This window comes from Lipotes vexillifer, unplaced genomic scaffold, assembly GCF_000442215.2.
Source record: "Lipotes vexillifer unplaced genomic scaffold, Lipotes_vexillifer_v1.1 scaffold575, whole genome shotgun sequence".
In the NCBI taxonomy this organism is placed as follows: domain Eukaryota; kingdom Metazoa; phylum Chordata; class Mammalia; order Artiodactyla; family Lipotidae; genus Lipotes; species Lipotes vexillifer.
In genome coordinates, this window is record NW_006780198.1 from 511,730 (window position 1) to 535,816 (window position 24,087).

The 24,087-nt window shown below is 51.4% G+C and overlaps 1 protein-coding gene across 1 annotated transcript in view; it reads right to left on the reverse strand.

Moving 5' to 3' along the window:
* The window catches only part of NPHP4 (nephrocystin 4), a 129,225-nt gene that overhangs the window by 30,845 nt on the left and 74,293 nt on the right, over window positions 1–24,087 (reverse strand). The window contains exons 11-15 of the mRNA XM_007453275.1: window positions 15,283–15,344; window positions 13,251–13,358; window positions 11,811–11,959; window positions 11,463–11,654; window positions 10,822–11,009 (exon numbers count right to left, since the gene is read on the reverse strand). Coding sequence (XP_007453337.1) covers window positions 10,822–11,009; window positions 11,463–11,654; window positions 11,811–11,959; window positions 13,251–13,358; window positions 15,283–15,344 — 699 coding nt within the window. The remainder of the gene's footprint in view (window positions 1–10,821; window positions 11,010–11,462; window positions 11,655–11,810; window positions 11,960–13,250; window positions 13,359–15,282; window positions 15,345–24,087) is intronic.

The window sequence follows — 24,087 nt, forward strand, 5'->3', positions numbered from 1 at the left end:
CGCGGAGCGGCTGGGCCCGTGAGCCATGGCCGCTGAGCCTGCGCATCCAGAGCCTGTGCTCTGCAGTGGGAGAGGCCACAGCAGTGAGAGGATCTTTAGAAAGCACTCCCAGTGGGGGGCCAGGCTCCCGGGAGAAACAGGTAACTGGATCTGAGGCAGAAAAAGCACAAGGCGAGCCTGGACACCTTTGCTCCAGAAAGGGAGGAACTGCCCAAAGTCCAACCAGAGCGTGTCAACAGACTCAGGCCAACCCAAAGGGCTACAGCTGGCCAAAGACAAAACAAAGAGCTAGGATACACAAAACCTGAACTGTCACTATTAGAGTAACTATTACAGTAAGTTCTTACTCTGAAAATTAGAAATTAAAGGGAAAGTATTTAACATTTGTTCTGCCTTTTTTGGAGAACATATATGTAGTTCACTCCTGGTTGATGAGAGAAAGTCTCTTTATAGATGAATGCCTGCTCATAAAGGGAGACCAAATGATAGCATTAGAAGAATTACCATCTTGAAAGCTCCATTTAAATAGCTGATCCAGGCAAAGCACAGCCAAGGATGTTAGGACAGTAGGTGAAGGGCTGTAGGGGTCGGATATTCACACGAAGCCCCAGAACAGCCCCAAGAAGTCTTCCAACTGCAAAGGGGGAAGCGCCTACCTCTTCCCGCTGGAGACACCTGGGGCGGGTGCCCCTACCAAGTGCTCACACTGGCACCCACACGGTGACACGGCCTGACCTTGGCGCCTCCGATGGGATGCACGGGCAGCACGCGGCCTCAACAATGAAGAGTTCACACCAAATCCAGGATGAGACTGAGCCCTCAGCCCTTCCCCCAGTGGACGAGAAATACTGAAGATGAACGAGGTAGACAACCTCGTGAGGAAACGATCAGACACACGGAATGTGGGACATTCTACAACTCGCTCAGTCTCTTCAAACAGGCACCAACACTGGACAAAGAATGCAGGGGACAAGTCTCAATGAAAAGAGACTGAACACATGATTACAGGTAATACCTGGGCCTGGACTGGATGTCAGAGCAAAAAACAGCTATAACAGACATATGAGGGGAAATGGGAAAACCTGACTATGAAATTCTTATAATCTTAAGTATGATAACAGAATTGTGTATATAGAAAAGGACGTCCTTATTTTTTTTATAAATTTATTATTTATATTTTATTTTTGGCCGTGTTGGGTCCTCGTTGCCGCGCACAGGCTTTTCTCTAGTTGCGGTGAGCGGGGGCTACTCCTTGTTGCGGTGCGCGGGCTTCTCATTGCGGTGGCTTCTCTTGTTGCAGAGCACGGGCTCTAGGTGCACAGGCTTCAGTAGTTGTGGCACGCGGGCTCAGTAGCTGTGGCTTGCGGGCTCTAGAGCGCAGGCTCAGTAGTTGTGCCGCACGGGCTTAGTTGCTCCGCGGCATGTGGGATCTTCCCGGGCCAGGGCTCGGACCTATGTCCCCTGCATTGGCAGGCGGATTCTCAAACACTGCGCCACCAGGGAAGTCCCAGATGTCCTTATTTTTAAGTAATGTGCGCTGCTATATTTAGAGGTAAAGTGTCACCACGCCTGCATTTTACATTCAAATGATTCTGAGGTGGGGGGAAAGATGAACAAAGAGATAAAGCAGGTATTCCCAAATGCACCAGCACAACTTCTGTAGCTGGGGACACGGAATTAGGGCACCTGGAGAAGGCACAGGAAAGACAAGATCCAGTAAGGAAGAGGCGATCAAGGCTGTACTACAGGGTCCAGACTAGACGCTGGTCTGGTGGGAGATGCCCCCTTGGCTGGGATAACTCAGGGGTGGGAAGATGGACGAGAGTTCTTTAGGACAGTGGATGCTCTTGGCTGACCCAGACTCCAGCTCTCACACTAGGGAAGACCCCACTAGACAAAAACACCAAGAGACGCCTGTTAGAAAGACAACATGTTAGAAAAAAACAGGCAAGAAAGCGAGGGAAATAACAAGGAAAGGCGGCCCCGTGCACGTGGTGTGGAAGGACGGGGACCAACACAAGCAGATGAAACAGCCACCAACTTGGGGGAGCCTTCCTGAAAGGAGCGGGAGACAGTAGTAAGTGAGGAAAGTCCAGAGGCACATCCCACTCTTGAAGAAAAAGAGGAAACAAAAGAAATTCTACTCACAATGTAGAACAGTGACTAGTGTGGCAGGGGCAGCCACCAGGTCCACGGGCTGCAGGTTCCAGAAGCTGCAGTTGCTCCCGCTGGACCAGATGTGGCAGCCGTTTGGCAAGAGCCTACTGAGGGCTGCCCACAAGGGCGTGTGGGAGCCACATCATGGACCCTGGGCACCAGGATGCAGACCTGGAGGGGAAGCGGTGACCCTCCACGAGAACTGGTGGTCAGGGCTGCCAAGACTGTAAACGTCCAGACTTTGCCAGAAGACAACAACGTCTCAAATGCCACTTTCCATAAGTGTGTCCACCCACCAGAAAAGAGCAATTGTGTGGCAGAGCTGAGACCAGGGCTTTTTCTCTCTGGCCTCATGCCCCCCTGAGTCTCTGCTATCATCTTTGGCAAAACCAAACTTTGGATTCTGGGAACAATGTTCTGCTTAAAATAAGTATTCCAGGCTGAGAAATGACTCACTTCGTAAGCTTGGTGGGTGTGGAGCCAATGCTTTTAAAATCTTTTATGTCCTATTAACTCTCTGCATTCTTTATGAAGGTCACAAACCTCAGTCCCTACCTCACAGGATACACAAAATCAATTCCAGATGAATTCTAGATCTGAATATAAAAAGGGAAAAAAGGCTTCTAGAAGGTAACATAGGAGGATATCTTCAAGACTTTGTGGAGACAAACTCATTTTGGGTGTAGCTTAGGAAATCTGCCCATTAAGGATAAGACTGATAAATTGGATGTAATTTTCATGGAAAACTGCTGTTAACCAAAAGATACCATTAACACAGTCAAAGGCAAGGCACAGAGCGGGAGGAGATGTTTATAACATCTGAAGAAAGACTGGGATCAGGATATACACATAACACCTACAAACACCGAAAAACAGACAACACAATAAAAAATGGGCAAAGCACTTCAAAAGAGGATCTGCCGACGGCGACAGCATGTGGAAGGTCATCGGTCAGCCAGGAGATGCCGGCACATGCCCACCAGGAGGTCACGTGAAAGAAACAAACAAAGCCACACACATTACACAACCAGCAAGGACACAGGCAGTTCAGATTTTCCGTCTACTCCAGTGGGTGTGTAAGCTGGCACAGCACTGGAGAAGGAATGCACCAAAGCTAGACCTGTGCTGCCCAGGGACCCAGCAACTTCAGTCCCAGGCACAGACCAACGCAGATGCACATACACACATGTGCACCAAAAGAATGATCGTATATTATTAAAAAGGCAAGAGAGAGCCGGTACTGGTGAGGGTGTGGAGAATAGGGAACCCTCGTCCACTGTTGCTGGGAATGTTAAGTGGTACAGCCACTATGAAAGCCTCCTCCAAACCTTTTTTGGAGGTTCCTCAAAAAACGTAAAAATAGAGCTACCACATGATCCAGAAATCCCACTCCTGGGTATTTAACCAAAGAAAACAAAAATACTAACTCGAAAAGAAATCTGCACCCTGCACCCGCCATGTTGATTGCAGCATTATTTATAATAGCCAAGATGTGGAAGCTACCTAAGTGTCTACCTATGGATGAACAGATAAAGAAAATGCAGTATATATATATACAAAATATTACTCAGCCGTTAAAAAGAAGGTAATCTTGACACCTGTGACGACGTGGATGGATTAGAGAAAGACAAATACCATATGATTTCACTTATACATGAAATCTTTTAAAAAAGAATCAGGCTCGTTAAATACAGAAAGCAGACTGGTAGTTGCAAGAGGTGGGGCGGGGGGTGGGCAAAATGGGTGAAGGGGGCCAAAAGGTACAAACATCCAGTTATAAAATAAGTAAGTCACGGGGATGTGATGCACAGCACGGTGACAACAGTTAATAACACCGTGTTGCGTATTTGAAAGGTGCTAAGAGAGTAGATCATAAAAGTTCTCGTCACAAGAAAAACAGAATTTTATAATTATGTTCAATGATGGATGCTACCTAGACTTGTTGGGCTGATCATTTCACAATGTTTTAAATACGTTCATAGCAGCATTATTCAAAAGAGCCAAAACCTGGAAATGATTCAAAGGCCTGTGAACAGCAGAATGGGTAAACATTGTGGAATATTCGGACAACGGGTTTCTATACAGCCAAGATCACGGACAAACTACTGCTACGTACAGCAACACGGAGGAATCTCCCAGACATGAGGTTGAGCGAAAGAAGTTAGATTCAAAATGGTATGGATAATATGATCCGTTTAAATTCAAAAAACAGGTAAAACTGGGCTTCCCTAGTGGCGCAGCGTTTGAGAGTCCACCTGCCGATGCAGGGGACGCGGGCTCGTGCCCCGGTCCGGGAAGATCCCACATGCCGCGGAGCGGCTGGGCCCATGAGCCATGGCCGCTGGGCCTGCACGTCTGGAGCCTGTGCTCCACAACGGGAGAGGCCACAACAGTGAGAGGCCCGCGTACCAAAAAAAAAAAAAACAGGTAAAACTGATAGAGTGATAGAATTCAGAAGAGCAGTTACCCTTGGGGGGAGGTCAACAACTGGGATGGGGGGTTGCTGTGTAGTTTCTACAGCCCCATCCGAATTGGGTGGTAGTTACACAGATGTGTTCACTTTGTAAAAATTACACCTTTTACAAAAATTAACTCAAAATGTTAATTTTTGTAATGTAAAATGCAAAACTATCAAACTCCTAGAAGATAACATAGGAAAAAACCTAGGTGACCTTTCAGATTTGGTGATGACTTTTTAGCTACAACACCAAAAGCACGATTCATAAAAAATAATTGATAAGCTGGATGTCATTAAAATTTAAAACCTCTGCTCTGAGAAAGATACCATTAAGAGAATGAAAAAGATAAGCCACAAGCTGGGAGAAAATAGTTGCAAAACACATATATGATAAAGGATTTGTATCCAAAATATACAAAGAACTCTTAAAACACAACAAATATGAAAACAAACAATCCAATTTTAAAATGCACTAAATATCCAAACAGACATCTCACCAAAGAAGATATACAGATAATAAGCAGATGGAAAGACACACTACATCATCTGTCATCAGGGAACTGTAAATTAAAACAATGAGCTACCACTACACACCTACTTGGATGGCCCAAATCCAGGACACTGACAGCATCAAATGTTGGCAAGAATGTGGAGCAGCAGGAACTCTCATTCACTGCTGGTGGGAATGCAAAATGGTGCAGCCACTTTGGAAGACAGTTGGGCAGTTTCTCTCAAAACTTAACATACTTTTACTATACGATCCAGCAATTGGGCTCCTAGGTATTTACCCAAATTAGTTGAAAATGTATGTCCACACAAAATCCTGAACAACAAACTGGAAGCAACCAAGATGCCCTTTGGCAGGTGAATGGATAAATAAACTGAGGTACGTCCAGAGTATCATTCGGTGCCAAAAATAAATGTGCTATCAAGCCACGAAAAGCCATGGAGGAACCTTAAATGCATATTACTAAGCGAAAGAAGCCATCTGAAAAGCATACCCTATATAATTTCAACTATATGACATCCTGGCAAAGGTAAAACTATGGAGACAGTAAAAAGATGAGTAGCTGGCAGGGTGGAGCACAGGGGATTTTTAGGGCAGTGAAATTACTCTGGGTGATACTGTAACAGTGGATATATGATGTTACACATTTGTCAAGATCCATATAATGTACAACGTGGGGAGAGTAAACCTTAATGTAAACTCTGAGCTTCAGTTAATAACACTGTACCAATATTGGCTCACTGTGAATGTAAGAAGTTGCTAACAGAGGAGACGGGCGGGGGTGGGAGTATACGGGGCTCTGGGCTATCGGCTCAGTTTCTCTGTAAATCTAGAACTGCTCTAACAAATAAGGTCTAACCATCCTTAAAAATTCACAGGGCTTCCCTGGGGGCGCAGTGGTTGAGAATCCGCCTGCCAATGAAGGGGACACGGGTTCGAGCCCCAGTCTGGGAAGATCCCCCGTGCAATGGAGCAGCTAAGCCCATGCACCACAACTACTGAGCTCGTGCTCTAGAGCCCGTGTGCCACATCTACTGAGCCCGTGAGCCACAACTACTGAGCCCATGAGCCACAACTACTGAGCCTGGGTGCCACAACTACTGAGCCTGTGTGCCACAACTACTAAGCCCATGTGCCACAACTACTGAGCCCACGTGCCACAATTACTGAGGCCATGCTCTAGAGCCCGTGAGCCACAACTACTGAGCCCGCAAGCCACAACTACTGAGCCTGCACTCTAGAGCCCGTGAGCCACAACTACTGAGCCCACAAGCCACAACTACTGAGCCTGTGCACCACAACTACTGAGCCCATGCTCTAGAGCCCGTGCGCCACATCTACTGAGCCCGTGAGCCACAACTACTGAGCCCACGTGCCACAACTACTGAAGGCCAAGCACCTAGAGCCCGTGCTCCACAACAGGAGAAGCCACCATAATGAGAAGTCCGCGCAACACAACAAAGAGTAGCCCCTGCTCGCCGCAACTAAAAAGAAAGCCCACGCGCAGCAGCGAAGACCCAGCGCAGCCAAAAATAAATAAATAAATATTTATTTAAAAAAAAATTCATGGAATGGTGCACTTTGTTGTATGCATGTTATATTTCAACAACAAAAGAAAACATCTTAAGTGAGGCCCATAAAAGACTCGGTGCTGAGCCAGCTCAACCTTCTGAGGTCTTGAGGATCCTGGTCCATCCGGAGAGAACCCCCAAGTCTGGGCTGCCAAAGGAAGTCCAGATCTAGTCAGTCAGAGGCGTCTTTGGCCAAGACTCAGCTGTGTAAGAAATTGCAAAGCCTTTGTGGACTCTGAATTTTAATTCACCATGACAAGAAAATTTGATTCTGGAGTTTAATTTCTTTGGACTTCCACTTGCAGGGAAATTTAATTTTTGGACTAATTTCTCTCTGGGCAATTCATAATGGAAAGGGGTTTACAGTCAAATCAGGAGCATCTCTAAGCGGTTGGCCTTTTTTATTGAATTATCTTACCACTATCATTTAACCTCATTGCAGAACCTCCGATGAGCTCCACTGGATCAAGTGACTGGATAGCATTTAGCACGGGAAACAGAATAGAGAATGAATGGTCAGCAATGGGTGCAGAGGGGCCCTGAAATCCATGCATTATTCTGATCCATTTCAGAGCCTTCTGGGGACATAGGCTAAACTATCCACTGCTGGTCCTGGGGGGACTGGCAAAGGAAAGGTGGTGGGTTTGGGAGCAGTGGTCCCAGGAAGGCTGGGAAACCTCCCCAGTGGTGACTGGTCCCCTCCCCCAAGGAGGGCCACAGCCCTGCTGGCCATAAACTCAATGGCTACGTGAGCTGAGAGAACAAAACGCAGGAAGGTTGCAGGAACACATCTTCCCCAGCCCCACCTCCGTGCAGAGGGACGGCCGCCCTCTGCCCAGCACACCCTCCTCCCAGGGCAAGGGCAGCTCATCGGCTGATGGGTTTGGGGGAAGAAGCAGAGCCCAAGCTTCTCACCCCTTCCCCTGTCTCTCCTTTTCAAATTTGTCCACAGGAAGAGAGGAGGCCGGGGTCCACAGGCAAGCGGGGGGGCGCAGGTTCAAGGTTGACGGCGGCTGCCCAGCCCGACCTCTGCCTGCCGCTCACCTGATGGGGGCCCGGCAAGCACCACGGGCTCTCGGGCTAACCCCATTCCCACAACGGCTCTGACTCTCCGCACTGATTCTGACCTTGGACAAGGGAACGGAGCATCACCTGCTGCACCCGTGACTTCTCGCACCCAACAATTCGGCTGACCCTTTCCACTATTTCTTTGTTTTCTAAGCATTTATGCTCATTTTCTAATTTCTTTCCTTCTACTTTATTGGGTTTGCTCTGGGTTTTTTTCACCAAACTTCTTGAGCTGAACAATTAGATCAGCATGTTAAAAGATACTTTCTTCTTTACCAACAATATCAGCATTTAAAGCTGCAAATTTCCCTGTAATTACCATTTTACTTATTAGCTTTTTTTAAGTTAATTTTTATTGGAGTATAGTTGTTTTACAATGTTCAGTTAGTTTCTACTGTACAGCAAAGTGAATCAGCTATACGTATACCTATATCCCCTCTTTTTCGGATTTCCTTCCCATTTAGGTCACCACAGAGCACTGAGCAGAGTTTCCTGCGCTATACAGTAGGTTCTCATTAGTTATCTATTTTATACATAGTATCAATAATGTATACATGTCAATCCCGATCTCCCAATTCAACCCACCCACCCCCCTTCCCCCTTGGTATCCATATGTTTTGTTTGTTTGTTTGTTTCTTTTTGCGGTATGCGGGCCTCTCACTCTTGTGGCCTCTCCCGTTGCAGAGCACAGGCTCTGGATGCGCAGGCTCCGGACGCACAGGCTCAGTGGCCATGGCTCACGGGCCCAGCCGCTCCGCGGCATGTGGGATCCTCCCAAACCAGGGCACGAACCTGTGTCCCCTGCATCGGCAGGCGGACTCTCAACCACTGTGCCACCAGGGAAGCCCGTTATCCATACGTTTGTTCTCTATGCCTGTGTCTCTATTTCTGCTTTGCAAATAAGATCATCTGTACCATTTTTCTAGAGTCCACACATATGTGTTGATATACGATATTTGTTTTCTCTTTCTGTCTGTATGACAGTCTCTGGGTCCATCCACGTCTCTACAAATGACCCAATTTCGTTCCTTTTTATGGCTGGGGCCATTTTACTTATTACTTTTGATATGCAATATTATTTTGTCATTCGGTTTTAAGCAGCCATTTCTACATTGATTTCTTCATTTACCTAGGGAAAAATTAGAAATACGTTTTAAAATTCAAAAAAAGCCAGCAGTTTGGAGCCTTCCAGGGGGAGGGCAGTGAATGATTTCTGACCTTGAGGTATTATGGTCAAAGAATGCTATAAAATTAGATTAGATATAGGGTCTCTTGATATATGGCAATACCTGCTTGGTGGCCTAAGATATATACACACATATATGAATAATCAGTTTTTATAAGTTTCAAAGGATACTTGAAAATAACACATATTCTCTAAATTGGTTGTACAGGTTCTATAAGATCATCTCTTTAAATTGTATTTTATAATATTCTCATTGATTTTTCTTCTGCTTCATCAATCAAGTTACTGACAGAAGTGTGTCAAAACCTCCTATGATTGTAGGTTTGTCAGTTTCTCCCTATAAAGTCCATCAATTTGTCCTTTATCTTTGGAAGCTGTGGTTGTTAGAAGTTCACGGATTCAGAATCATTTTTTCCTAGTGAATTATTCCCTTAACTGACAGAAGTGTGTCAAAACCTCCTACGATTGTAGGTTTGTCAGTTTCTCCCTATAAAGTCCATCAATTTGTCCTTTATCTTTGGAAGCTGTGGTTGTTAGAAGTTCACGGATTCAGAATCATCTTTTCCTAGTGAATTATTCCCTTAATTATTATTTAATAGGCTTCTTGATCCCCAGCAATGCCTTTGCCTTTTGTCTGATGTTAATGTTGTTAAACTAATTTCATTTAATATTTTCACGTCTTTTTCCACCTGTTAAGTTCTACTCAAGAGGCAGCGGTGGTTCAGACCCCAGGTATGTCCCTTACGAGCCGTGCGTCTGGCCAAAGACAGGACAACTGGCCACCAAAAACAACAATATATTTGGTATGTTCAGTCCACTGCAGTTTAAATCCATCAGCTGATAATGATATCAGAAAAAATAGCCATTGGCCCCACCCTTGAAGGATGCTGGGAACTGTCTCACTGTTTTAAAAATTAGCAAACGAAAGAGAAGAAAATCAAGCATTCTTCTGCCTTCTCTATATGAATCGCACCTCAAGGCAACCAAAGAGTTGGTGAGGAGAGGCTTCGTTTTAAGGAAGCATTCCGGCTGACACACGGAGAAGTGTTCTAGGAGTAAAACATCCCCACTCTGTAGCCTTGAAGGAAGCGATCACTCCATAAGCGGCAGTCCGGATGGTCACTGATGGGGCATGAGAAGCAACCCAGGCCTCGTGCTGCTGCAGAGATGGGGACACACCACCAGCAATACAGACGCCTTGCCCCACGCCAAAAGCACGCATCTGCTCACACATCTAAATCTAACTCCAATTTACAGGCAAAACAGGCGATAGAGGAACACCGCAGATGTCACCACTGGGCCGCAAAACCGAAGTGCAGACACTGGGAGGCTCTAGGGGACCAGCAACGTGGCGACTTCAACAAATAAATTAAAAACAAAGACAGGATGGTGATGACGGCTGTAGGTAGAAAGAGACTGGAGAGTCACACCACCCCAACGTACAGACCTAACTGAGATCCCGACTTGAACAAACTATTAAAAAACTTTAAGAAGTTACTGGGGAAATGTTAACATTGGCTAGATATTAAGTTATAACACTAAGTCAGCATTAATTTTAGATGGGGTAGTATTATTGAGTTTATGTTTTTTAAAAAAGACTCTACTTTTTTAGATCTACATAAGAAAATATCTACAGATGAAATGATATAACGTCTGGAATTTGCATCGCATAGCCCTGGTTTGGGGAGGGACCTGGGCAGGGATGTCACCGATAACTGTCAGAGGTAAGTGGAAGGGGCACTGATTTATTGTGCTGTTCTCTCAAACTGTGAACGTGTTTGAAGTTTTTCACTGTTCAACATTTTCTAAATAAGAAAATTCGCAGACAAAGCTTGGCCCTGGATTTCGCGTTTGCCGGGTGCCCAGCGCTCACCCGCATCAAAGGAGCCGTCCTTGTGAATCAGGACGAGGAGGTGGGGCAGGGAGGCCGAGCTGCTCTTCCCGGCCTCGTCCAGCTCAACCAGCTGCAGCCGCGGCGTTGTCTCGGGGGGTAAGCGGTAGAACTGGAAGGTGAAATACACAGTCTGTGGCCACGGCGCTGCCTGCTCGTCCTGGGACACCCTGGATCCAACGATAGCTCCAAGTTAATCAAGGGTCCGGGCGGAGAACCCGGGCTTTTGTCACACACTCGCCGGGAGACAGCAGGTGAGAGGCCGCCTCCTTCATCCACACCAGCAGCCCTACTGTGACCTCGGGGAGCCCGCCGGGCATCCCCCCACTTCAGGCATGGCTGGAGAGCCCAGATCTCGGGGCTACACCAGTCTCCAAGGACAGGGGGACACTCTGTCCACGCTGTAACTAAGGACCACAGGAGATCGGTCAAAGCACGTTTTACAGCATTTGGAAACGGTAGTGGGTGGGTCCCAGCCAAAGGAAAATAAAGACAGAGGGCATTCCGCAGTCCCGTTAAGACCTGATTGTAATATTCTGCCAGAGCCACACAGAAGTTCTTCCTCAACGCAAGAAATGCAAAAGCCAGGAAAAGAGCAACAGACCAAATATTCAAGCGTTTACCTGCTAAAGGCAAGAAACTGTAGCACTATCTCGTTGCTTTGCAGACAGTCTGATTCTTCCTTCTGAGGGTTGAACTTCACGGGATCTGTAGGATCCACAGCCTCGGCTGGTTGCTTGTTGGCGTCCAGAATCTCGGGAAAGCCAGCGGACCGCAGCAGCGCTAGGGAGGCTCGTGACAGCTTCCCTCCAGAGCTGGAACAGAAGGCCTCCTGAGCCAGCCTCCAGGAAAGGGCCAGCCAAGAGGCAGGACCCGGAAAGCCAGCTCTCTAGGAAAGCCTACCGTTCAGGGGATCGAAGGGTCTTGATCACACAGTACTTGCCCTGGGCCCTCCCAGACCTGCCCCTCACCTCCTGGTCCGTGCTCCCACGATGACCGGGGCATGCACAGGTGTGAAAGGCAGCTCCTGCAACTGCTCAGCAGTGGATGTGCCCGGGACCAAGGCCGTTTGGCTCAGGTCAGCTTCCAGGTGAGAGATCCTGCCCTCCAAGGGGAACTCCTGCCGAACACAATGGGGCCCCAGGTGAGGCCAACGAGGCCAATGAGGCCAACCCGTAACCAAGGATGCCTGGACTTGGGGCTCATGGGTGAACTGCCTCTGTCACACTGCAAATGAAAACACAGGAGGCTCAGCTTCACTGGAATTTCAGGTAAGTGATGAATAATTTCAGTATAAGAATATCCCACGCAATATCCGGGACACACTTATACTGGAAAGTATTGTTTATCTGAAATTCAAATTCACCGGGGCATCCTGTGTTTTATGTGAGTCGAAAAGCAACGAGGAAGGAATCATAATTTTTTGAACAGCCCAGTAGCACAGGAGACATCTGATGCCTGAGAAGGCAAATTAACATCAAAACCACGTCTACGGAACAGAAAGATGAAACCATCTCCAATAACGCTAGGGAGACTGTGGGGCGGAGCCCCCGAGCTTGTGTAAACACTTCCCTGTCCCCACGTCACCGAATGTTCTAGGCTTTCACCGGCACTCTCCACCCACCTCCGTCTAAAGGAAGAGCCTGACGGGGTCTGGGACGCTCTCTCTCCAACTGGCTTCCCGAGCTTCCCGTTTCATTTAGAAGGAGCCCCACGTGACTGGAGGCAAGGAACACGGGCCTCAGGCGCCGGTAACAGGAGAGATGAAGGCTCTTCATAATGACACGAGCCCAGATATATTTTAGAATCAGGCATTTCACCGTGAGGGTTTTCAAGGAAGTAATTAAATGGAACCATTTTTCCTCAACAGACTTCCAAGGCAAGACTGAAGTTTGCAGGTGAACCAGCAAACGCTACGTCAGTCTCCCAAGTTCAGTAGAAGGAAACAGGCCTATTTTAGCCCATTAGCTCCACTGGGATCGGGGACGGTGGGCTTCACAAACTCTCCCCCAGCCGCAGGGCAAGCGTCCTGGAGGGGGAGCTGGCAACTTGGATTGACCTCTATTTACATCTCCAGCGAAACTTTCCCTTTCCTCTCATGTTCAGAGATCTAAGGGCGCTTTTACTTTGTCTTCTCAGGTAGAGCAAAGCCTAAATCAAGCCCTGTGGCAGGGAAAGCTCCCAGACCAAATATCCTTGGTCACCAAGACAGATGGCGGCAAATATCTAAAGCTGGAAGGAGGTGATGTCCAGGCCCCATCCCAACGCCCGAATCACAGAGAACCCAGGAAGGTCTCGGTCACCCCACCAAGGACCAGGGCAGCTCACAAAGTCAGCGACTTCCACAGAATTCAGGAGTTTGGAGCCATTCCCTGGAAGGAGGCAGGCGAGAGGAGGGGCAGGCTACTTACCCCCAGGGCCAGGGAGAGCGTGGGGCTCCCCGGTGGCTTTGAGGAGGCTTCGGCCAAGCGGCGCTGAGCTGGGGACTGTGGGGAAGCCGCCAGCTGGGAAAGCGACAGCTGAAGGGAAGAAAGCTTGGGTAAGATGACAAAATGCACCCCAGTACCTTCACAAAGCCCCTCCCACCGCCCGCTGGCACAGGCCCCTGGGAAGGAAGGGAGGACTCTGATGCGGCCACAGGGAGCAGTGAGGTCTAGAATGTCCTGGAACCCAGCATCACGTCTAATTGCTTCTTTTCTAACTACTGAGAGGGGCAATTCTGTGGTTTCTCCCACATCGTAATATTTGAATAAAAATACTATTAACAAGGAAAAGCAAGTGGAGAAGGGGGAATGGCCAGGGAAGCCGGGTGGGTTCTCTGACACTCGGGGTGCAGGGCCGGCTTGTCTCTGAACCTCTCTGGGTTTCACCTCCACCCCTGGACTGAACTTCTCCAAGACCCCTTCTGATTCCAGCCACCTGTGTTCCTACGACATGAACCCGCCCGTTAAGGCGGTGACCATGATGGCAGCTGACGTGGGCCCTGGAAGCCCCACTCCACCACTTCACTGCCACGTGGCGTGGGCAAGTCGCCTAACTAACCTGGTCTTGCCTCAGCCTCCTCACCTGTAAAATGGGGGTGCTAACAGTACCTAGATCACAGGCCTACTGTGAGAAAGGGCTTGGCAAGGTACCCGGCACAGGGTCAGGTAAATGTGACTAACGTGAGGAAAACAACGTTGCTCTGAAAGGCCGGTGTGAAGAGGTGGAGGGCCCTCGCTCTGCTGAAGACCCGTCCCTCAAATCCTGGTCTCTATTCATGATGTACACGTTAACAAATGAGACGTCTGTCATCAGCAGTGACAGCTGGCCCGGGGGCGGAGGGGGCTGGTGCTGGTACAGAGAAGGACCCAACCCATGATGAGGTGTTGAAGAAATGGGCGAAGGGCACTGGGGGATCCGGGCAGCATCTTAGGGGCAGAGAAGAATTTAGGGTCTGCTAAGCTCCCCTCAGAGCCCACAAGCCGCTGTGAGCACCTCCTGCCTCTGGGGCTGAAGGTGCTGCCCTGTGGCCCCTCAGCACTTAGGGGCACCATGCCAACCGCTGGAGGGAAAATGCTGGGACAGGCCAGCAGGGCCCGGGAGGCTGTCCCCAAACACGTGTCTTCGGGCAAACACCACATTCACTTCTGGTCCAGTTTCCCAGCTGCACGGTCCACATTAAAGCCACATCCTGGGGACAGCCCTGGATACCGAATCATTCAACTTTTCCAGATAGTCAACGTCCAGGGTGACGTTGGCAGACAAGGTCATCAGGAGGACAAGCCAACTCTGACCTCATTCAAAAACCACGCTGGCCAGAGCCAGCCCCGAGCCACGGGCAGACCCGGCTCAGGATCCCTGAGGGGTGGCCCCAGCTCCTAGCACCGGAGGAGACGTCTGCTCTTCGACAGGCCCGCCCACGTGCTGGCCTCTGTCGTGCCACCCTGTCCCCTCCAGCACCAGCTGCTCGGCGCACCTGCCCAGCTGCTGCCTGGGGAAGGCACGGCCTCACCAGCGCCCTCTCCTAGCGGAGGATCAGGAGAGGAGGCGGTGAAGAGCGCTCCTCCGTGTCTCAGAAGGGAAAAAAGGCCATTCAGTCCTGAAAGACTCCCAGCCGCCAGACATCATTGCGGGAGAACACATCAGCTTGAGCGCGGACACAGACCTTCCATGGCAACTGGAGGCTCATTAACAACCAGCAGAAGCCACGGCCCTGACAGCCGGCGCTGGGAGCAGCGCACTAGGGACCCGCCGTGGAGACAGGCAGGAGGGCGGCTGAGGACACCTGCACCTCGACACCTGGGGGCCCCTCCCCTCTGGCTCGCTGGGATGCTTCCCAGCCCTCAGAAGTAAACAGGACATCAACTGTTCTTAAAGATGCAAAGGGGACTTTCCCGCACCCAGAACCTTTAAATACTTGACTGTGGAATTCCGAAACAGGCCTCTCGGGCCTGGACTTACCCCTGGTCCCACTGGCGAGTCCTGAGGGGTGGTGAGCCCCCGGGGCGGTGATGCTGGCAGGCCTGGGAGGAAGCACAGGGGCCAGGGAGGGGGCATCAGCCTGGGTGGGGCAAGGGCACCAGAGCCCGGCTCAGGCAGGCCTGGCGCGAGTCTCCCCTCAACGGTAATCGGTGCTCGGAGCTGGGCAGTGGCCGCTGGACAGCCCCAGTGCTTGGCGAGCAGACCCAGGGAGCTCGTCCCCAGTCACCGCCTGCAGGATGGAGCCCGAGCTCGCTGCCCACTTCCTCGGCCTCCTTCTCCCTGATCACGAGGCTCACTCCGTATGCGCTCGGGGAGATGTGAGGCCGTCAGACACCTGAAGCTCTCGCGTGCTCACCTCAAGGCTCACCCGTCCTTTCCCCTGCTCACCCTCCCCTGCCTTCGTGGGGCCGGGCTCTGATGCCTGCCTGGGCCGGTGCTTCCCTGGCTGGGGCCTACTTGCTGTTCTGCTACATAAGAAACTTCTAAACAGACACACGCACGGCTGGGCACTCTGGCTCTCCCATCACTCACAGCCCGTCCCGAGGCCCACTCACTCTAGGGGTGTGAGTGCAGGCGTGTTCGTACCGGGAATAGTCGAGGTCGGTCCTCCACGGGGTCCCTGGAGCGAGGGGCCGAGGGCACCCCTGCCCTGGGTGATGCGAGGCTGGTTCCTGCAGCACCTGAGGTGCCCAACTGCGGAGGGAGCAACCACTCCCACGGCGCTGTCCCCACCCGCCGAGCACGGTCACCGCACGGTGGCCGGGGCAGGACGGGGCTGGGGTCTGCCTGTGCTGCTTCCGCCCCGAGCCCAGGCCCTGCACGCCTGTCTAGGGGTCCAGGCATCACTCTAGTCCCTGAAACCCCCAGACTCTCAGCACCGTGCTCCGGCGTCTGGGGCCACCCATCACCTCCCCATCAGCCCGTACACGCGCACTCCTTCTGCCGTCAGCCGCCAACATCACCGCCTCCAGTCAACGGTGGGGCTGCCCGCTGACCGGGGCCCATCCTGACAGGGCCCCCTCCGCTCCCCTGAAGGCCCAGGTGGCACCGGGCACCTGTCCGAGGTGACACGTCCGGTCTCCCTGAGGACCGCGCCTTCCTAATGCACCTCAGTCCCCTCCACAGTGACCCGACTCTGGCCGCTGGACGTGGATGCCACCGCTGGCCGGACTTCAGGAACTCCTGGTGGCCCTGACTGCCCGCACTTGGCCCTCCTTCCCTCGCCGGTGGTCTCTGCTGCCCAAGTCCCCGCACAGCCAAGTCTGAGCCCCGGACCGGGCGATGCCCATAAGCAGCTCACCTGACCCCGTGGCCCCCAAGCCCCAGGGCACACGGCACGGGGCAGGCGTGGGCGGCACCTAGCACCTACCGACCGGCCAGTGTACACAAGGGCCGTGACTCTGGATGCTGTGCAGTCTGAAGGGAGGACGCCCGACTGCCCTGGCAGCCCTGAATCCCACCACAGCACAGCTTCAGCCACCTGGCAGGAACCGCACGTGGGAAGCACCCCCCTAGCCGGCCCTGCTGTGCCCTGGGGCCGACATGCCACCAAAGCCCCTTCCAGCCACCTCGGAATCCACCTGGAGAAGGCACTGCAGGCTCACCCCAGGAGGAGAGATCCAGCTGATGAGGAAAAAGGGGCGGGGAAAGCGGGAAGCGGCATGGAGGGAGGCCCCCAACTCCGCTGGTCCCACGTGAGCTGAGCTACGGGCTCTCCAGCCCCTTGCCAGCCCAGCTCCTCTCTCAAAGCCAGGTTAACATTCCAGGGGCTTCCCTGGTGGCGCAGTGGTTGGGAGTCCGCCTGCCGATGCGGGGGACGCGGGTTCATGCCCCGGTCCGGGAAGATCCCACATGCCGCGGAGCGGCTGGGCCCGTGAGCCATGGCCCCCGAGCCTGCGCTCCGCAAGGGGAGAGACCGCAACAGTGGGAGGCCCAGGTACCGCAAAAAAAAAAAAAAAAAACATGATTCCAAAGAACTCGGCACCCTCTAGTCCGGGGAGCCTCCGGTTCCTGAAACGAGCTCCCTTCGGAGGGAGTTAGCTTCGCTCCCCAGGAAAGATGTCATCTCGCGAGAAGCAAAACGCAGACCAGGATTCTGCCAGGGCCCCACTGTCCTTGAAGCCACGTGCCTCTCCCCAGACAGCTCAGGGCTCCGTGCAGCCACTCATCACCACCACCACCCCGCCCCCCGGAAGAGTCTAGAAGATGAAACAGAAGAGCAGCACGCCGGATTCTCCTTTGTTCCACCCTAAAAGGAGACTGAAAACTACATGGGCTGATTTTGGCAGCGAGGAGAAACCCGCAAGAAACGGCTCCGTTTTCCTCTGCACAGAGAAGCCTGGCGCTTGGAGGCCGGGCCGCGTGTCCTCTCGTTGAGGGAGCTCTGAACCCCGCGGAAAGTTAAATCCTCCGAGCCCGTTAAACTCCTCACACGCTCGCTATTTCCCCAGTTCGTCTAAGCTGGGTACTGCGTGGTGTTTTTGAGGTGATTCTTTACATCCTGACTTACACAATCTTAACCTCCTAGACAACCAACCGCACAAACAAGGCTTTGCAGCAGATGAAAGCAGTGCCTGCTGGGGATCCCAGGGCCCAAACCCACACACCCCAACGAGGCACAGGCTGTGAGAAAATACACCAAAACCACAAAATAACCTGGTTTCAAACCTTTCTGTTCTAATGTTCCACGTGGCATCGCTGATTAAGTTGCTTCGCAAACTACACAATCTAACGGTCTTGCCCGGACAACACAGTGCCCTCCAGAGGTGTCCACTGTCATTCCTCCAAGTCTCCCAAAAGCCACAACAGCGGTGTGGAGGTCTGACTGGGAAGCCCGCCTTCCGCCACTGAGCATGACCAGGCTGCGAGCTGCCGGGGCCGACAAGACCAAACCATGGGGCCCTCACGTGTGTGCAAAGGCCGCGTGCGTGGTGACATCGGCAGCGCGCACGAGGACGTGTGCACAAGAACCTCTGCCACAGCACCGCTGAAAACGGCAAACCACGAGAATGGCCCACGCGTTCCTGAAAATGGAAGCCCTGAATTAAAGCTGGTCCATCTGGGTGTGGAGCCCGGAAGCAATTAAAAAGGGGGAGGCCGACGGGCGGGTCCTGACGTGGGACGTTGCCAAGACAAGTTACAGAGCAGAAAGCAAGTTACCAAGCAACCCGCGTAAGGGAATCCCACCTCTGTTAAAGGAAAAGAAAGAAAACGACACGTGGATGAAGGTCTGTAGGTAAATTCATTGAAATGTGTGGAATGGTAGGAACAATGAGGGGCTAGAACCTCACCCTTTAGACATGTGAGTAAGCGTGCCTTCCTGTACTACCCGTGGAATTTAAAATAACTTAAATTCTAGTTTACTGATCATTATCAGGTATGTCTTTGTGTCCCTGTTGGAGCCTGATGACGCTCCTGGCTGAACCGATGGCACCAGGCGGCCCGTTGCAGAGGTTGAGGTCCCGTGGCAGGGGATGCTGGTGGCTCCCCAGATGGAGCCCTCCTGTCACCCCACTAGGAATAACATCCACATCTGGCCATGGCGCCGCGGGGCTCTGGCTTCAGGTAAATCACCCGGTCGTTAAAAGAAGAACGCAGAGACTAAGACGACAGCTTTGCTAGGCGCTCTGTGCAGCTCAGGGACACCTCAGCCTCGGAAGGGACTGAGTCAGCAGCTGCCATGCCACCCGAGCCAACCGCGACACAGACAGACACAGACAGGGCCACGCCGAGTACTTGAGACAGACACGTTTGCAGCTGCAGCCGCTGCGCCCCCGTCTGAAGATGAATTTCCCCGACACCCTACCACTCCCCGATCAGCCTCCACTTGCTGAAAAGCACTGTCGACAGAAGCTCAAGTGTCCAGTCCTCTCTTCAGTTCAGCTTCTAGAAGCCCGAATGCCCTACACTTGGCTAAAAGGCCAGGAGGGGGCTTGCGATCTGCCCCAAACCTGGGCTGTCAGCGTCCCGCCAGGTCACACACCTGCATCCCACGCTTCTCTGCATTCAGCCTGGGGGGAGTGGGGAGGTGTGCAGACCACGAGGACCTGAAGCCCACTCCACGCTCCAGGGCAAGAAGGGCTACCTTTCAGGTCAGCACTTCTCAGACAGCACTTCTGACGAGTCAAGTGGGCGAGCATCACAGAAAGACGGAAAGTAAGTACACAGGCACGAGAGAGCTCAGGCAGCAGGCTTGGTGACATCCTCCAGGCTGGAGAGAGCAGAGGTCTCTCCACTGTCCTCCCTGGGAAGGCTGGTGGGGTTCCCATGCATGAACACCAACCAGGAGCTGGCCCTGCATGAAAGGTAGCATTCAAGCCCTTTACCCCACAGTGCAAGCTGCCCTCCAGAGAACGCTTTTGCTTGAACGTAGCTGCGCATTCTGGGGTCGGGTGGTGGCGGGGGGAGCGCGGAGGAAAAGAGAATCAGCCGGCAGGGTCTGATGAGCGGGATGAGCGGGATTCGTGGAGGAAAAAGCTGCCCTGCAGACAGACCTGCCAGTGCTTAACTGAAGGGAGAGGAGGCTGTTGCCTAGCAACCGTGGCAGCTCAGGGCCAGGCAGGGAGGGGCCGGGCCTCGGACCAGGAAGGCGGGACTGTGGGGATGTTCCAGGATGGGGCCCAACAGCTTGCCCCAAGGGCACGGGGAAGGAAGGGGTTGTCACAGCCAAAGACACAATTTCTGTGATTTAAATAAAGATTGTGAAAAACAGCTTTCCCCGTCAGACCTTGAAAACAAAGGATTACTCAGCATTCAATGGTACTCCAGACACTAAGAATTCACAAGGCCGACCCATTTGAAAGGCCATTATTCCTAATTATTTGGGCTTAAAAAGTCATCCTCTTGAAGACTTTGATCACAGGAATGGCGGAAGTGAGCAAAATCTAGGAAGAGGTGAAGGGATGCTGTCGATGGAGTGGGTTTGGGTCTCTGTGCTGAAGGAATCCAGAGGTGCCCTGTCTCGGCAAATCAGGCCCAAGAGGAGTGGGAAGTATGAGACGTGCCCAGAGCCCTAGGCTGGGGTCACCTTCAAAGACCAGGCTCAGAAGCGTGATCTCCCTCCTGGAAGCCTTGGCTCTGAACTGCTCACTCAGGCTCTCCGGCAGATGCTGTGCAGGTGTGTTAGGTTCCCGGCCGCTAACTTCCATCCCCTGCTCAGTCGACATCTTTCACTCTCTCCACTGCTGCGTGATGTCCTGGATGACACGACTCGGGGCAGGCGAGCTGCCTATCAGTGAGGATGCTCTCGAGCATGTCGCCCACACACAGGGTCACAACCATGTCAAGCGTCTAACTCAGTGTGCTCTGGGAAACACCAGGGTTATGTATTTTCAATGGCCCCTTCTACTCGGCCGCTTTTATATCTATTAAGCAGACACACCAAAATTCTGACACCACCAGAACATTCAAAAGCAAAATACGGGTCAGGGGAATGCCATGCAGGGTTCCAAAAACTGGAGACGGAGGGCCCTCTAGCGGCCCCGCGCACACACACCCTTGCGGAGGGTGATGAATGGACCTCTGCTCCCTGGTAATTTTGCAGAAAAAATAAAAAGGATAATTCATAACAGAAAGCCAGAGCACCTCACTTAAAGTGACAGCTGCAAATCATTAAGATTTCCAAAGGAACTGTATAGGTTGGTAAAATATTGAAGCAGGAAAAGTTTCCATCATAAGTTAAAACATCAGCCGGTATTTAAGTCTCTTATATTAGGTCTTGGGAGGCAACGTTTTCAAATGCTTGGAACCTGGGGTGAAGGCGATCACGTTAATGTGACATGAATGCGGTGATAAATCCAAATTAAATAAACCAAATGGAACCAGGTTCCATCCACGCAGATCTGCGGGTCCCCGAACGGGAGCTGAAAACCAGATGACGCTGCTACCGCACGTCTGCACCAGAGCTCAATCCATGAATCCTCCAGCAGCTGAAGCATCCACTCCTGTCTGCCAAGGACGCAACAATAACCCTTCTGGTAGAGAACTCAAAGGGTATGCACCCAGCAGCTCTGAACCTTAGGAAGTCACGCCGGGGCTCGGTGAGCCCCACACACGGGAGAGTAACACCCTCCACCCAGTCACCCAGAAAGAGGCTCGGCTCAGCGGGCGACAGGATCATCTCAAGCCCAAAGCAAGAGGCCTTGTAGGGGAGCCCTCCCTGTGGGGTCCCCCCACCCCCTGAACCTCCACAGTGCTCCCTGGAGCCCACACAGTGCCCTGCTCTGTGCCCAGCAGACCCTCCGGGGGTGGAGGTGGTGGGCTTCCGGAAGACAGGCCGGGTCCCACTGGCAGGAACTACCAATCTCTACTCATTCGAAGATCAAGAAATGCAGGAAAAGCTGCTCAAAGCTGGGATGCAACTACGCAGTAGAAACAGCTGAGTGCAGGGAAAGACCTGGGACAGGAGATCAGGCCCTCAATCCATCAGGTGACCACCGGAATCCACCCTCTCTCCCGAGAGCAGCAATGATGGTTTCCCTTTGGGGAATCACCCTCCCAGCCGTTACCCCTGTGGTCAGCGGGGCTGGCCCAACCCCACACAAGAGAGGGTGTGTGACCCAGGATGCACGCCCTGCCTCACCCCCATCCCAGTCACTCGGGGTACAGCAGGTGACCTGGCAGAGGGAGGGGCTCCATCTCAGGACTCTGACTGGACAACTGAGCAAAAGAAGTTCTTCCTGCTGGTATTCCTAAGTCCGAGGATAACCGAGCAGCTCCCGGAGCCACCATGAAGGGAAACCCTGCCTGGAAGGGAAGGAAGCCACCACGGACAGCTGGAGGGTGAGCAGACAGAGGTGTGGGAGACAGACAAGACAGACAGACAGACAGACAGACACACCAGGTCTTCACCACACCACTCAAGGGCCAGGACGCAGCCAGGCCTCACGTCAGGGCTCTTCCATCACGTGAGCCAATCAATTCCCTCTCCGTTTCAACTATTTTGAGTTGAGTTTCTATCATGGAAGAGTCCCGAGTGACCCATTTCTCTACCCACACGTGCTGAATGCTTTGGGCAACAGAACGATGGACCAGCAGAGTCCCCACTGGTGAGATGCTCCTATGATCGTCTCTAATGCCGAACGAATATCCACACCAGGGATCGGCACCTCTTCACCTTCTGCGGCCTCGCTGGGATGCTGCGCAGCCCCTGAGACTGGGCGGGGACACACGCCAGCTCTAGCCCCTGAGCTGGGAGGAAGGATGCGCGTCATTTCTGGGCCTTTCTTTGTGCTGGGGGGGGCGGCCGGCGATACTCAGGTGACAACTGCCATGTGTGACCGCAGTGAGCAGAGCCGCCACCAGCCCACGTGGACGTGTACTGATAGCAGGAAGCAAAGCTTTTTCTGTTTTAAGCCAGTGAGATTCTGGAATTATCTGTCACCAGGGCAAGCCTGGCTGACACACCCCCAAAAGCAGTAGTGAGAAGGAAGAAACAGACAACAGACAATAAAAAATAAAGAGCAGTCTGTCATACAGAGTGAAGTAAGTCAGAAGAAGAAAGACAAATACCGTATGCTGACACATATATATGGAATCTAAGAGAAAATAATGTCATGAAGAACCTAGGGGTAAGATGGGAATAAAGATGCTGACCTACTAGAGAATAGACTTGAGGACACGGGGAGGGGGCAGGGTAAGCTGGGGCAAAGTGAGAGAGAGGCATGGACATATATACACTACCAAGCGTAAAATAGCTAGCTAGTGGGAAGCAGCCGCATAGCACAGGGAGATCAGCTTGGTGCTTTGTGACCACCTAGAGGGGTGGGATAGGGAGGGTGGGAGATGCAAGAGGGAAGAGATATGGGAACATATGTATATGTATAACTGATTCACTTTGTTATAAAGCAGAAACTAACACACCACTGTAAAGCAATTATATTCCAATAAAGATGTGGGGAAAAAACACAATCAGTTGTTAAATTTAAAAAATAAAACTCCTGCTTCCAAATAAAAAATAAATAATAAATTAAATTAAATTAAAAAGAGCAGCACCTACAAAGGCCAGGAGATGCGGAAAGGAGGCTCTGCAGGGAAGAGACATCTGAGCCGGGCTTTAAGGATGAGGGCAAGGGCCCACGTGAAAGGGCAAGAAGAGTTTAGTGTATTTTTTAACGTGGGGATACTTTAAAACGCTTCTATATTCTAGGTAAAAGCAAACAGAAATTGAACCCAACAACTGAGGCAGTAAGAACACCAAAGATCAGAACGTGTGAGACCACGCTGCACCTAGAAGAAAACTGCAGAACCTTAAGTGATATCATGCCTAAACAGATAAATGGAAAAAATGCTAAGCACTCAACTTTTTGTAAACTTTTTAAAAATTAAGAGGATGGACTTGATAAAAGCATATAAAATTAAATTTTCATTAAGTTAATTAAAATTAAAGATACAATTAGAAACAAAAACAAAGAATGGGAGAACCAGTAAGTAAAACCAATAGCTAGTTCTTTGAAGAGAATGATGAAGTGAAGAAACCTTGGATAAGCCTGACCAAGAAAGGGAGAGATTCACCAAAATATTAGGAATGAGAAAGGGAACCTAATCATAGATACTTTCAAAAAGAAACAACCGGCCCAGAATGGAGTCACTTGTCACTTGTAGTAAGCCAGTGTCACCGAGCCATGGCTTAGTACCTTACCTAACTGCACTTTCAATATTCCCCAGGAAAGTGGTCTTAACTGGCCAGTTTGGAATTTTCTGATTGGCACCAATGAGGTAACAGCCACGTGGACCCCTTCCATCCCCCAGAGGAAGGTGAGGTAGCCCACTCTTTCCTTATCCCCT